The sequence below is a fragment of the Girardinichthys multiradiatus genome, chromosome 1 (genome assembly GCF_021462225.1).
Source record: "Girardinichthys multiradiatus isolate DD_20200921_A chromosome 1, DD_fGirMul_XY1, whole genome shotgun sequence".
NCBI lineage: Eukaryota > Metazoa > Chordata > Actinopteri > Cyprinodontiformes > Goodeidae > Girardinichthys > Girardinichthys multiradiatus.
Genome location: NC_061794.1, coordinates 45653102 through 45669167, shown reverse-complemented (window position 1 = coordinate 45669167; position 16066 = coordinate 45653102). Strand labels below are relative to the sequence as shown.

The 16066-nt window shown below is 40.8% G+C and overlaps 1 protein-coding gene across 2 annotated transcripts in view; it reads right to left on the bottom strand.

Annotated features, from left to right (window-relative positions):
- lama5 (laminin, alpha 5) overlaps nucleotides 1-16066 on the bottom strand; it is a 120021-nt gene that overhangs the window by 76152 nt on the left and 27803 nt on the right. For both annotated transcript variants that reach the window (XM_047363372.1, XM_047363376.1), the window contains exons 3-6: nucleotides 5635-5752; nucleotides 2444-2562; nucleotides 1930-2100; nucleotides 1678-1775 (exon numbers count right to left, since the gene is read on the bottom strand). In XM_047363372.1, the coding sequence (XP_047219328.1) occupies nucleotides 1678-1775; nucleotides 1930-2100; nucleotides 2444-2562; nucleotides 5635-5752 (506 nt within the window). The remainder of the gene's footprint in view (nucleotides 1-1677; nucleotides 1776-1929; nucleotides 2101-2443; nucleotides 2563-5634; nucleotides 5753-16066) is intronic.

Here is a 16066-nt window from a genome sequence, read left to right as displayed (position 1 = left end):
CCATCTATCTTCATATCAACTCTGACCAGCTTCCCTTTCCCTGCTGAAGAAAGACCTTCCCACAGCATGAAGATGCCACCACCATGCATCCCCATGAGGATGGTTTTTAAAAGGTGATAAGCAGTGTTAGTTTTCTGCCACGCAGCATTGTGAACGTAGCCCACACTGTTACACTGTCTCATCTATCCTGAGCGCTTTCTACCACATGTTTGCTGTGTCCCCTACATGGCTTTCTTCTTCTCACTTCTCCACAAAACCCAGAATTGTGGAGAGCACAGCAAAATGTTGTTGCCTGGGCTTCCATCTGAGCTGTGGATCTCTGTCTACAGTTGGTCCATCCTCTCTCCATGTTCAGATCATGGATTGAACAGTGATCTGTGAGGTGTTCAAAGCCTAGAATATTGTTTTGGAATCTAACGCTGCTTTAAACGTCTCCACAATTTCCTCCCTGACTGGTCTGCTGGGTTCTTTGGTCTTCATGATGCTGGTTGTTCATTAATAAGACTAAATTACACAAAGCTGGTTCTGTGACTTCTTGTCTTCTTGCTGTACTGGGTTTTATTTCGAGGAATCAGAGCAAAGTGGGCTGAATACAAATGTGAACCAAACCTTTCAGATTTTTCATTGTAAAAAATGTTTTAGAAAACGAAATGAATTATTTCTTTTTACTTCATAATTACGACCACTTTGGGCTGTTCTATAACATACCCTTAAAACCACATGAAGCTTGTGCTTTAAACATGACAGAATGTAAAGTCCAGGAGGTGCAAATACTCCATTCCTCACCTCTGCCTCCTGAACAAGGCGCACAAATAATTTAACACCTCAAATTGAGCCTGAGAATCTCCCCTAGCTAAATGTCCTTTCACCAGCAGGCTTACGTGTGGTAACGAATCCCTGATCTCATTTGCATCACAAGTGTGCAAGTTTATATCATTAAGAAGAGCGAAACGCAGCAGGCACAGAACAAAACATAAAACCAAGAGACATCCGAAGCTAAATGATCCAGCTCAGAATCATAGCTCAGGGGTTCTAAACAGGCAAACCTCTTAATGTCATGATAATAACATCAATCAGCCTTTATAAGTTGTTATTTAATAAGATTTTCTCCATTAAGGATCCAAACACACACAAAGATGGCAATTTTCAGAGTAATTACACTCAAGTATTAGAGTCTGATTTTGTTTTTGTGTTCCAGGGGGAAAGAGCATGTCCTCTTTCAACATGTTTCAACTTATTTTTATAAAATAGTATTTATTTAACAAAGTCAGAATATAAAAACATTGTGATTCCCCATCTTTACCTCCAGTAACTTGAAAGATTTGTTTGTTTTATGACCTTATCAGTCATTCCTCATCAATGTGGAGGAATTTCAGCCCACTTACTTGCAACATGTTTCAGCTCATTGACATTTCATTCATTCATTTCTTGATTTATATAGCACTTTAACTCCTTAACATTTGCCCCAAAATGTCTAAAAACCATCCAAGTAGTTCAAGGTCCATTTGGAGCACACGCAACAGCCTGCTTTCCTGGTTTCTCTGTGAAGGCAACACTGCAACTAGAGATCCCAGAGTGTCCCAGGAGTAATTTGTGATCCATAAAACCTTCAGGTGTATGCCTTCATAAGTGCTACATAAGCAGAATGGGTTGAGTTTACAGAAATCAGACTCTTACTTGTAAGGGTCATTGGGGTCATTGGCGTTGCAGGCCTCAGCGTGTCCATTACACACACATCTTCCTCCGATGCTGATGTCTTTGATACTGTAGTAGTACTGCAAGAAACCAACAGCACACAGGGTAATTTTACTAGTTCTTTTTGTTTTAACCACCACAGGACCCCAACCCTCCCCATCCCACTTGCCCCTCTTCTATAACCCTCGACTACATCTGTGACTGAATGAAGATCGGCTTGAGGCGAGGCCTCACCCTGCGAGTGACGGTGGGGTCACGCAGCGCCTTGCCCATTAGGTGTCCCAATAGGGTGTTTGTCCTCATGAAGCGGAGCCTGATGTTGGTGGCTTTGGTAAAATCCCTCAGCACAGGCGAGTAGGAGAAGTTCATGGCCCCGGGCCGACCGTTCACCAGGGACACCACAATCTGAGATATGGAGCGTCAGAGAGCAAAACACATCATCAGAAAACCAACATAAAAAAACACGCTACCGGCCACTAAACTCAACTGATAAAGACATAAAATTACAAACATAGAAAATCTTTACAATAAAAGATTTTGGAACAAATTATTATTATTGACTTGAAAAGTGTGAGATTTATAATAGCTTGTCTGAACTTTTACAAGATAAGAACTGGAAGCCAAATCCTTGCTTTTGGGCCAAGGAACATAGGAAACATTAGCTCATAATCAAAGTTTTAAACAACGTTTACATGATCAACAGATACAGCCTCAGAATCTAACATGTTTTCTGCAATAATGCAATCACCTCTCCATTTTCCAGTGGGACTATACGCGAGTACTCTGTGGTGCAGATAACGTCGTTGTCATTGTTGATCCTCTCAATCGTCCTCTGTCCAAAACGTTCGATACAGTCCCTCTTAGAGGCTGCAAACACACACAAACACAAGGAAGGGAATTAGGAGAATATATGTCCATGCATTTATGACAGCCTGAACACAAATAAAAAGCAGAGCCATAAAAATGTTCTAAATGTCATGACTTCAGCTTGTTAAACAGTGGTTGAGTGAGTGCAGCAGTGTAACCAGCAGCTGAAATAGCTCTGGGATTTATTGCTTGAAGTGAAACGGTAATTTTCACAGCTGTCCACTCTGCAGATTTACTCCAGCGGCACATGAACCCTGGACAACTCTTTCCAATTAGCAGTCAAATACCAGCCTTTATACCCTGCTCCAGCTGGAGAAACCACAGGGCACAGAGCATCTGTGAACATTACTTTTCAAGTCCAGGTACAGATTCTCAGTTGGATTTAGGTCTGGACTTTGACTAGGCCATTTCAATACATGAATATACTTTGATATAAACCATTCTACGGTAGCTCTGGCTCTATGTTCAGGGTAGTTGTCCAGCTGGAAGGTGAACCTACGCTCCAGTCTCAGGTCATCCAACTTCCAATCAACTCTGACCAGCTTCCCTGTCACAGCTGAAGAAAACCCTTCCCGTAGTATGATGCTGCCACAACCATGTTTCATGGTGAAGGTGGTGTGTTCAGGGTCATTTTCAGTGCTAGCTTTCTACCCCATACAGCATTTTGCTTGTAGATCAAAAAGTCAGATTTTGGTCTCGTTTGACCGGAGCATGTTCTTCCAAATATCTGCTGTATTTCCTTCATGGCTTGTGGCAAACTTTTAGCAGGACTTGATATGGCTTTCTTTCGCCAAAGACTTTCTTCTTGCTACTCTTCTATAAAGGTCAAATTTGTGGAGAGCACAACAAATGTTTATTATGTGGAAAGATTCTCCCACATGAGTATCTCCTCAAGAGTTACCAATAAACACTTGGATGCTCCTCTGATTAATGCTCTCCACTCCCAGCCTGTTGGTTTAGGTGGACGTTCATGTCTTGATAGGTCTGCAGGTGGTCCATCCTCTCTTCGCAGAGCTCTGGGAGATGTTCAAAGCTTGGGATGTTGGTTCAGAATCTGCCCCTGCTTTAAACTTCTTCAGGACTTTCTCCCTGTCCAGTCTGCTGTGTTCCTTGATCTTCATGATGCTGTTGTTCTCTAATGTTCACTAAGCCATCTCTGAGGGCTTTACAGAACAGCTGGATTTAGACTGGGGATAAATTACACCCTGTTTACTGATAAGGTGACACTTGAAGGCAGTTAGTTGTATAGGATTTTATTTTGGGTTTGCAGAGTAAATGGACTGACTGTAAATGTGTTCACACCACTTTTCATACTGATCAGTAAAAGATTTGGAAAATCATGTTTCCTCTTCCTTCCACTTCACTATTATGCACCTCTCTGTGTTGGTAAATGACATAAAATCTCAATAAGATCCATTAAAGTTTGTGGTTGTAACAAAATGTGAACAACTTTTGCAATGCTGAGGTCCTGAAGCTGAAACTCTTTCAAATGATGCATTTGTCGCAATGGAGTTCCAAAAGAACAGAACCTCTCTATATCACGTCACATTCCTGCCAAAAATCAGAGGAGCATATTAAGCAATCACAACAGCGCATCTATTAATCGAGAGAGCGCCTAGCTCTGATCGCGGGCGTGCACCTTTATTCGAAAGCCAGGGAACATGACGTGGATTCAAAGCATTGAAGAAAACGAGGAATAAATAAGAAGGTAAGGAAAGGAAAAGCTGACACTTTTTTACCAGTGACATTTATTTTATTTATATTTTTCAAGGGTGTCCTCTAAGGATGCTTATTTTTCTTTTTCTAAGTGTTTTAAATTTCTGACTGTATCCTATATTGCATTCTGAGCCGGATGTCTCAACAAAATTTTATTATGGTCTCATAATGACAGTAAAGATTCTTGAATGATTATTGATTACTTTATTAGCAATCGGTTAGCTGTGGATGTGTTAAATTAATTAGCCTGAGACATCATTTCTAATTGTAGATGTCAAAATCTCAACACTAACAGTATGTCTCTGAGAGGAGGTTTTCTCTAAACTCTGGATGCTGATTATAATAACCGTTTTATTGACATTGTTGTTTGATACAGTTGAGGACAGCATTGAAGAGTTCATTTTGTGAGATGTCAGAGGAAGTGAGTCTCACACCACTCTTAACATCTGTAAGAATCTTGATTTCTTTTTGGATAAATGTCACTGGTAAAAAAAGTGTTGCACTTAACAACCACCTTTTCCTTTCCTTATCTTGTTAATTATTCCTCGTTTTCTTCAATGATGTGAATCCACGTCACGTTCCCTGCTCTTCTTCTTCTCCTATAAGGCAATGTCCTGTGCCGGCTGTGACCGGACATGAAGTGCAAATCCGGCCAATCAGATCAATCAGAAGAGTTTCTGCCCCCAACTGACAAATACGCCACTAAACAGAGCAAGAGAGCGTAATTTTTCTGTGAGACCGAACAGATGGGTGCAGGGGGCGTGTTTTACTGCTCGCCGTGCTGCGTTCAAAGGCTCTTGAATAAAGGTGGACGCCCGCGATCAGAGCTAGGCGCTCTCTCGATTAAAAGATGCGCTGTTGTGATCGCTTAATAGGTTCCTCTGATTTTTGGCAGGAATGTGACGCCATATCTCTACTTTACTTCTTCTCTGTATGGAGTAAACTAGCAAGCAGCAATCATGTCAGCTGCAGAGGATAGTTGCAAAGCTGTCATCTACTATTTAGACGTTTATTAATTGCGACACACCTGATATTAAATACTAATCAATAATGTTTTAGGTTTTACTTGAATGCAGATGCTCAAACTCATGTTATCCATACATCCAAAGCTCAGAGGTCTCCACCTCCTCTGATCAGGTAAACGCCACACCTTGACCTGTTGCCAAACATTCCTGGAATTCCCCTCCAGCCCACCTTCACCAACAGCTGCCTCAGCCAATCAGGTAACATATGCTCCCCCCCCCCACCCTCAGGCGCCCTGTCTGTTAGAGACGGAGTTAAAGCCTTACTCTACTCTGAGTGGGCTTAGCAGATCATGAAGTGATGCACATGGAATCGGATTTGGTTCATACTCACAGGCAAAGTACTGCCAGGGCTGGTAGGTCTGCCCAAAGTCCGTAGATCTCTCCAGAACCCAGAGGTCCGGACGGGGAGAGTTGGCAAATTTAATCAACACATAGGCCACGTGGAAGAGCTGCAGAGAGACGGGGGAGGAGAAGAGGAACAGTCCACATTAAATATACAGTGAAAACTGTTTGGGAATATGATGCAGATAATTTCTAATGCAGCAGAAAACGTTTTTGTTCTTTCTTCTGTTTTTGCTTTTTTTGTCACACTAACGTGTTTCAGGTCTAAAAACTAACTGTAATATCAGACAAAGGAAATACAAAATGTAGTCATGCCACAGCGTCTCAATCAGATGTAAATCTGAATTTTGATCAAGTCAGCCCAGAACCTTGATTTTTTATTTTTTTATTATTATAAGTCATACATGTTTTTAGCCATTCAGAGGTAGACCTGCTGTTGGGCTTTGGATCATTGTCCTGCTGCAGAACCCAAGTGATCTTGAACTTAATGAGGGTCACAAAGAAACTGGATTTCTTCCATCAGGATTTTTGCAAGAGAGCAGAATTCATGGGTCCACTGATTACATCTAGTTGTCCAGGTCCTGAGGCAGCAAAGCAGCCCCACACCATCACACTACCACCACCGTGCTGTCTAAAAAGGACAATCTTTGTCTCGTCAGTCCCTAGATTGTTTTCCAAAAAGTCTTGGGGACCATCCAGATGCTTTTTTTCACAGATCCATTGGCGCTGGAATTTCCCCATGGATGCTTTAACTGAGGCAAGTAAGGCCTGCGGAGCTTTAGATCTTGTTCCGGGTTCTTCTGTGACCTCCTGGATGATTCGTCAATGCAATCTCAGAGTAATTTTGGTAGAAAGGGTCACTACTGTTCCATTTTTTCCCCATTTGTGGACAAGGGCTTTCACTGTGGTTGTCTGGAGTCCCAAAACCTTAGAAACAGCTTTGTAATCCTTTCCAGGCTGATATAAATTACTTTGTTTTTCAATTATTCGAGAATATATTTAATTCTGGGCAATATGTGTTGCTTTTTGAGATTTTTCTTAGCCTACTTCATGTTGTCAGATGAGTTCTATTTAATTGCTTCCTTGATTCTACAGATCTGGCAGAGATCAGGCTAGGGTGTGGCTAGTGAAACTGAAGCAAACGATGTGGTTAATTCAAGATCATTCATAGCTCAACATGGGGGACAATTACCTTTTCACACAGGTTCCGGTTGGTTTGGATAGGTTTTTCCCTAAATGAATTAAATCATCATTTGAGGCCAGCTTTTTGTATTTAATCAGGTTATCTTTATCTGATATTAAGATTTTTTGATGGTCGTAAACCTGTACGAATGACCAAAAAAGCAAAACCCCCAAAAATGGGAGCAATAACATTTTCATAATACTGTGACCAGAGAAATTTAGAGGGGTGACATTTTTGTACATCACATACAACTGATTAAAAAAAGACAGAAAAAGAGACATAAGTCAAATATAAAATAAAAATTAGGAAATTAAAGGGCAAAACGCCTGGAGCAACAGGGGAAAGGAGAAAACTGAAAAAAGGATGGAACAGAGAAGGATATGAGGAGATGAGAAGATAAATAAAAAGGACAAAAGAATGGGAAACATGCTGGGGTGAGTAGAAGAGGACAGAAGACAGGTTAATCAGATACAGACAAGCTCAAAGGAAGAACAGCCAGCTGCAGACTTTTAATAAAACCAACCGACCTCTGTAGTGACCCCAACAATTGACCCGTAAAACCCGGCCTCTCTGAGGACACATCACGTCAAAAGCAACTATAATACCTCTGATCTACTACGTCCTGATACGTGTTCTGCCACAAGTGGCTGTCAAACAGCTAATTCCTGAATTCCTAATGAGCACCAGATGTTCGGATATCGCACACCGAGTGGTGATCCCTGGTGTCTGTGCAGCACGGCAGCTGGCTGGAGGTCTCGCTCAGTCACTTAAACTGAGCTGACAAACTGCTCTCCTGGGTACAAGAGGAAAGTCTGACGGGCTTAAAACGGTTCCCAAGCAAGAACAGAACACAGTGGAAACAATAACCTGCATAATAACACCAAACCTGCTTCTCTGCATGGACATAAAAACCAAGTCGATAGATACATTTCAGTGTTAACATGATGTCTGATGATGCAGCTAAATGACAGAAATACTTCATACCATCTCAACCCTAATCCCAACAATTACATGTACATGCATGACTCTCAAATGATATTTTATTGAATTAGCACCAGGCTTTCATATTTATAAGGACTACCAGTCTGGGGAAACTTGCTTATCTTACCAGAAAAAGTCCCTAAAAGGCAACAAAAGACAGTATGATACACTAACCATTCATCACACACAGCTTATAATGATGATTTAGGAAGTATGCAGACACAAAGACATCAAAATATGCAATGACTTGCAGAAAAATTAGTGCAGGTCAATCACTTGGGTCTTTCAGGGGGCTGTTCCAGACCAAGGATGATCGGGATGATGGAGGTGTGGAGGTGAAGCGGAATGGGAGTTATTCTCTTGCTTGATAGATTACACTCACAGGCATTCTTTCATTACGATCTTACTATCCATTTGGACCTTTAAAGCTTCAGAGGGGCACAATTAGGAGACATCCTGTGCTCCTTTGGCAGCAGTTGACAGAATTTACCGGGGTCAGGGTGAAACTTTTATAAGATTACAAAATGACAACCTTTCACATTGGCTGCCATTAAAGCTACTTTCTATGGAGCTGATTTTAAAGTAGGTGAAGAGAGAAGCGTAACTTCACTCTCTCCTTTCATCTGCAGGATAGTTTTAAGATGGTAGTACATATGTATAGTTAGTTCTCTCCTTTCACTGCATTTAGCCTGATTAGTTTAGAAAAACTAAAACCAGCCGCCCGAGCTCTGAACCAGAAGCCAAACACAGATCTGGGAAGGAAGGTCTGAACAGTATTTTTCTTCATCAGATCCTATTTTAGGCTGTTTAGAACATTTTAGAACATTTTAACTTTTAGGCTGTTTAGAACATTTGAGAACATTTTAACAGCAAAACATTGCCTTTAAGTTAGACTTGCTCCTTCAAAGATGAAATTCATATACATAATAATGATTGCAACTAATGCCAGTCAAAAAAGAAGCACAGGTTGTATGAAGCTTATCTGTCTTAACCCCAGCTTCTTCTCGCTAAGAGAGGTAAATGCTCCAATAAACAGACCATAAATGTATGTGTGTGTTAGAGATTTAGAGGTCAGGAAATACAATGCACAGGTTCTACGTGTCCCTCAGGGCAAAAGGATATTCAGCAAAAAAAACCTGAACATTCCTTTGGATCCAGGGTTAAAGTTTGATGACCAGGGCAAAGTCTTTGAAACGAAGAAAACTCCCTCAGAGAACTCACAAACCTCAGGTGCACAAGCGGCGACAGAGAAAAGACTTCACTTTGAGAAGAAAAATAACTTTCAGTCTTTTTTTTTTCTTTTCTCAGTTTAACATTTTGATTTGTATTTTGCTTACATGTAAAAACTGAAGATGACAAACGTGACATTTGAATCACTCCTTGCCACGGTAAGTTGGTGGCTAACCTAGACAGGTTTACGGCTTTGTACAGAAGGCCTCACAGCAGGTGACCTAACACTGAACTAACGGCCACCATGACCGACAGAAGGTCATGAGTTCCCACAGCAGCTGCACAACTTCTACAACCCTCTATCCACTGAAATACAACTTCACTGCCTGACTCCCTAAAGCTTCTCACATACTTTCTTTGCAAGTAAATCACAAAGTCTAAGAGACTAGTTAACGTGAGTGGCCACTATTATAAACCCTTATGTGAATTCATAGAAACTCCAGCTCATTCTGGGACATTTTAAAAAGGTCCCCAAGCCAGAGGAAACATTTCCACCACAGGAACCTTTTCCAGAAGCCAGGGTAGTTCTCTGGGACCAGTTTAATGCTCCTTTGAGGAACCTCTCATGTTCCTTTGTTTGGAGGGAGAGAATGAGGAAAATGAATATTTATATATTAATATTAAAGTAATATTTTATGATTTTAAATCATTTCTGCTCTAAGGTACAAATAAAAACAACCCATTTAGATCAATAAAAGTGTGGTTTATGTTTATTTTGGAAACACCTCAGACTTTTTTTAATTTAAATAACTGTGAATGGTACAAACGTCCTCTGGCTTCAAAGTGATTATAATTCAGTTTCACTGTGTAAATGCTGTGAAATGATCAAAAGATTATGCCTAGAACATTCTGATCGCTTCTGTCTCTCCTCTCCCCTCTCGTTGCTCCAAAAGCAATGGAGCATGGAGGTCTGCATCAGCTAAATGTTTTAAACATTTGGTGCAGCTGCGGGGCGCGGCACATGGCGTAGCAGCAGCGCGCGCGACCCATATACAGAAGTACCAGTCCTTGACACAGCCATCCCTGGTTTGAGTCCTGACCCTGCAGACATATGCTACATGTCTTCCCCATTACTCCACTCCACTTCCTGTCTGATTACTTTGGTGGTGCAGTTGGTAGCACTGTTGCCTTGCAGCAAGAAGGTCCTGGGTTCGATTCCCGACCAGGGGTCTTTCTGCATGGAGTTTGCATGTTCTCCCCGTGCATGCGTGGGTTCTCACCGGGTACTCCGGCTTCCTCCCACAGTCCAAAAACATCCCTGTTAGGTTAATTGGTCACTCTAAATTGCCCATAGGTGTATGAATGAGTGTGTGCATGGTTGTTTGTGTGTTGCCCTGCGATGGACTGGCGACCTGTCCAGGGTTTACCCTGCCTCTCGCCCATAGACTGCTGGAGATAGGCACCAGCTCCCCCGCGACCCACTATGGAATAAGCGGTGGAAAATGACTGACTGACATATCTCCCATGATGCCTTAAATTTTGTTCTATTTTTGACCAACAGTCCAGTGATCTGCTCTGTGTAGCGTAAAGCAGCGCTATTTTAAATAACAGGTCTATACAATACAGTAGATAAATCAGTCTCATATACTTATATATATGTTTACTAACAAGAACCAAACCAGACTAACAAAAACCCAGAAAAACAAACAATATACTTCCACTGACTGGATATTTGGCTTGAATAAATCTTCAGGAACCTATTAGTTTCCAGAGTTTTCCTAAAGCCTGTGTGGAAAAGTCTTCTGGTAGTTTATGATTATCTAGCTAACTCTCAAAATAATGGAGACTAGAGGAAAAAAGGAAAAATCCCAACTGTGTGGTAGAAGACCTGTTTTATTTTTTCCAGAGATCACGCACTAGTAACGTCCTCTAGAACCTCACTTCCATTTATAGATCCTGTGATTCAGTTCATAAACACATCATAAATAGAGCATTAACATAATCCACTGTGTAATTAAAGCTTCCTCTTGTTGTAAAAATGATTCCAAATTCAGATTGTTTTTCAGCTAAAAGGAAAGAATACATTATTTCTTCATGGTCTTACTCTGAGTCTGTAGAGAAATCAAAGTTATTCTGGTGCAAAACATAAGATACTGGAGATGACACCAACCATGACCTAAAGGTGGAAAAAAGTCACATCTTAAGGGTTCCTCTAGGCTACATCTGCCTTAGTGCACTTCAACACAAACTGTCCACATGAGGCAAACAACCATTCATGCACACATTCACACCTAAAGGCAATCCAGAAATTCCAACTAACCTAACATGCATTTGTTTGGATTGGAGGAGCAAAAGAGAGCCTATGAACATCAAACAACCTGCTTCCCAGTTCTTGGAAATCTAACACTGATAATAACTGTTGGTTAAGAGGTGCAGCATTCGAATATTTGGTGCTAGAATTTGATTCTCATTGTTTTACCTTAAGAACAAACTCAAAGAAAAGCCCCACTGTGGCTGTCTCCAACTCTCAGTGGGAGCAAGTCTGTTGTCTTGCATAAACACACACACACACACACACACACACACACACACACACACACACACACACATATCCATAGGATTTATGGATTAGTGGCAGCCTCCCAGGTCAACCTCCCTAAATTGTTGGCAGAGCTATCAATCAACCTGCCATTACCACAACAGTCAGCCGGCTACAGGACAAGGAACGGGGGAAGAAACTGATGTAACAAATAGGAACCAATGAAAGAAACTAGAGAGAACACGGCACTTTAATTGCTTCTTGTTCTTGCGTCTTTACTTTAACCAAGCACAGAATTAAGACATCAATGACTTCTAAGACGTCTCTGCTGGAAATTGTACTAAAAGAACAGTCAGTAAGCCAAGGACAGACATGGAGATGACTTCACCATGTAATCCCTGAGGACAGGACTCTCAACAACTGTCCCGGGTCCATCTGAAGGACGTAGAAGAGAATCGTAGCCGCTGTGACTAATAATCTGTGACGACAGAGGGAGTGAATGTGGACAAGAGAAGACAAAAGAAAGAAACTAAAACTCAGGAGCAGGTTACACAGCAGATGAGCTTCTGTTTGTGTAGTTCAGGTGCCTTGAATGTGTGTCTTTCTGTATATGCACACAAATAAAATATACAAGAAAGACTAATTCCTTTGTTTTAATATTGCAGATTAAAAAACGTAAATTCAGAAGGAATTATCTGAAGTTTGCTATCCAAATATGGTCACATTTGAAGGTATGTGTGCATTTATGTCCTTACGTCTCAGGAATTCAGGTGTGGGTGCGTTTGTGTGTCTGGCCCCAAGCCGGTTTAATGATTGTACACATTCCTTGGTGGCACTACATTTCCAGTGCCTCAGGTAACTATGGAAATAAGAAACAACACTCACAAAATGAAAGAGGGAGCGATGGAGGGAGGAAAGAAAGCAGAAAGGGAGGAAGGGTGAAGATGGTTAGGAAAACAGTGGCTGGGGTGGACATGTAAAGTTTCATTCATCAAAAATAATCCATATATGGTGAGGATGCTCAAAGTGAATCCACACATGCATTGCTCTCTGGGCTACATCTCCAACTGGGATTCGATGAGTCACTCTAACTTCCATCGCAACTTGATTAATAAAAACAAGGCTTCTCAGTGGTAATATTCTCCAGAATTCCTGACTTATCCCAGGTGTATGAACAAACCATAACCTGGTGGTTATTGGCAGACCTCCTACATTTGGTCCAACACCAAAATCTAATCACGGCTTGTTTAGCCTCCAGGCAAACTTCTCTCACAGGAGTTGCTGCAATGACAGAAAAAATGTCACACTATTTACACAAGTTACACTATTAAATAATAACGACCAATTACTGAGTAACTGGAAGTAATTCATGTCATTACCAGATGATTGAGTGGAAACAGACACATGGAATGAACTCCAGTCCAAGACAAATATGTGAGCAACTCCACGTAACTGACCTCCCTAAAAGGGAATTCAGGGCAAAGCTGGAGACTGTCAATATGTTAAATGTGTGGATGAGAGAGTGTATGGACTAGACAGTTTCCGTTTAGGAAAAAGAGAAGATTGGACACTATAAATGTTCACGTCTGAAAACCACAGCAGAAACATCCCAGAGTCAAGGACTGCTGCCTGTTACATCACAGGATCATCAGCATACATGATAACGTTTGTGTGAGATAACAGTTAACCTCTTTAAATTGTCTCTGATGAAACAACTCTACATACAAATCTGAAATATATTTTACTTTTATACATCTCTGAACAATACAAACACAATTTTGACCTACAGAAAAAAGTGAAAGCTGACTTAGGAATTTGTAATAAAAGAAAAATGTATGATAAACTGTGCAGAATGTAAAAGATGAATCTTTTTTCCAAAGGTTTTCTGTTTTTTATTCTAGCAATTTTCTGTTTTTATGTCAATTAGACGTTGACCAACTGATCTATAACCAATGACATATTTGAAAATCAGAGCAGTTGATGACCGATGATAGATTGACTAATTTTTATTTCATTTAACGGATTTGTTTTAACCACAGAATTGTTTAATTTATTTGGTTGTAAAAGAACACCAGACTCCACAAATTTGACTCAATAGTAAAATGTTTAAAAAGACTTAAAATATAAATGAACATTGACATTTCAGATGACTTGCAGAATGTTTGCAGAGATTCCATGGTACAAACGATAACGTTCCAGCTTTCTGCCCTATGACCTTCTGGTAGTTGGAACTCACACCTCAGTAAACTACTACAGTAATTGAACACTTGCTGTTGTGCTGTCCTATAAAGTCAGGTGGGACATCAGTTAATAATTATTTTAAAAAGGTAAATATCTGCTAAATGTATCAGTTGCTTGATATGTTGTCCTCTATTTAAAGTCAATAAGGGTTTCAGCAGTGTATATGCTTCCATATTGACCTTTATTATGGTGAGACATAATTATATTAACTGTCTTAAAGCTGCATGCTTGAAACCCAATAAAAGTGGCAAATCACTGTGATTTGTTCGACAACAGATGTACAGTTATATGCTTGACTGATTTTATGGGATGCAAACAGTCGTAAGTGCAGCTGCTATCAGTTTCTTTTATATACACAGCAGCCATCATGGATTTTGAGGTCAGGGTTGATGAGAGACTGGCTAAATTCAGAGGTTGTTTTATCTGAACCTTTGGAATTAGAAGTTGAAAAACTTGACTTCTGTGGACACATAAAACACACCATCAATGTGGACATCACAACTTTTAATGCTGCGCTTTCTTTGTAGTCGGTAGTCGGAGACTCCTAGTTCCCAGTTGGAAAAACGTCAAGAATGCCACTTGACGTCAAAATTCTGACTGGGAAAGTCGGATCTCACCAAGCAACCCTGAATTTTGTATCCAATATGGCTGCACACATATAGAATGTACTAAAGGTTGCCACTGCAGAGACATTATCACTTCTAAAGGTTTGTATCTTAATAAACCAGGTGCACACAACATGCTGTAAAATATCCTTTTGTGTTTGAGCGGAGAAAATTAAGCAAAAATATATTATTATTGGCTTTTATTGCTAGCAGTAGCTATCGTAATAAAACAAATCTCAAGTCTCGATTCCCGACATCCAACCAAGATGTGACCTCATTCCCAGCCCAGAGCTCTGACGTGAATGCAACATAAGTTTGATCAAATGGAAAAATAATCATATCTACTCATCCAGAACAAAGGTAGAATAACTGGTACAGAATCTCAAAACACAGCACCAGTTTACTCCAAAGAGCCTCTAAATGGATGTTCTATACACACTGAATTCAAAGCTTAAGCCACAGAAATGGTTCTGTAGGTGTGTGTCGTTGGTGATGAGTTCAGCAGTACAGATGAGAGCAGGGATACCAGAATGAGGGCTATAAAGAACAGACAGGGCTGCAGCTGCATCTGTCAGCTTCTGGAAGAGATTTAGGACACTTTCTCAACACACTTTCAAGACAGCCAGGAGACACCTTCATGGCGCCTCGGTGTGATTTATGTAAGTCAGACCGAATGGGGGATTAAGTCCATTTGCTGCTGTCATGCCTCTGAGCCACCAACAAATGCAGTCATGTTGGTCAAGCAGGTGAGAAGATGTGAAGCAGATAATGTGAGCAGTGCTCCACTATGATCTGGCGCTGACCACCGATTTTATCACAAAGGGTTCAGGGTTCAGCCGTTAATAAACTGCCGAACCAGCTCATCGTCCTAGCTGTAGTCTGGACATTGTCTAGATGGTAATGTTCGTTTGGGTCTCCAAGGCAATATTTGCTTTAGGTGATGGCACTGACGTCCAGAGATACAGTGTCTGAAGAACACTCTTCTGGGACTAATCTTTTCCATGTGTTCTTTGTTGACCAACTGACACTGGTCAGTGAGTGAATCTGTCTCTGAAGACAAACGCAGGCAGGAACACACCCCCTGCAGAGCTAGCGAGAATCTGAATGACTTCTTCAACAGACTTGAGAGTAACTCTGGAGAATTGAGCTGCTGTCTGAACTCCTCTTTGCAAACATGAGGTCATTCCTTCTACTTTGATAAAGCAGTGTCTGTTTTTCCAACTCATCCACTGTTGTCTTTGTCCAGAGTTTGTCTTCCCTTTCTTTCAGAGGTTTGCAGCTGCACAAACAGCTGGATTCTAATGAGAAAGACATTACAGTGTGTTGCAGAGTATTCGATCAGCTTTTCAGGTAAAAAACAAACTCTTTTGTTTTTTGGACCCATGGTTCCACATAGTTTACACCATATTCTGACTTTCTAATGTTGCAGCTGAAATTAGTCTAAAGTTTTTTCAATCTTCCGGTAAATCTCTGAGAGTTGTAGCCTCAGCGTCGCTGGGTGTATCCTGCTGCTGTAGCCAATCTGCTTCAAGGTTTGATGTGTTGTATGTCCAGAGATGACAGATAGTTGTCCGTAAAATCCCAGTAGATCAGCGGTTTCTGAAATACTGAGATCAGCCCTTGTGGCAGCAACAACCATATTACATTCAAAGTCACTTAAATGGTCTTTCTTCCACATTCTGACATTCATTTTGAACTTCAG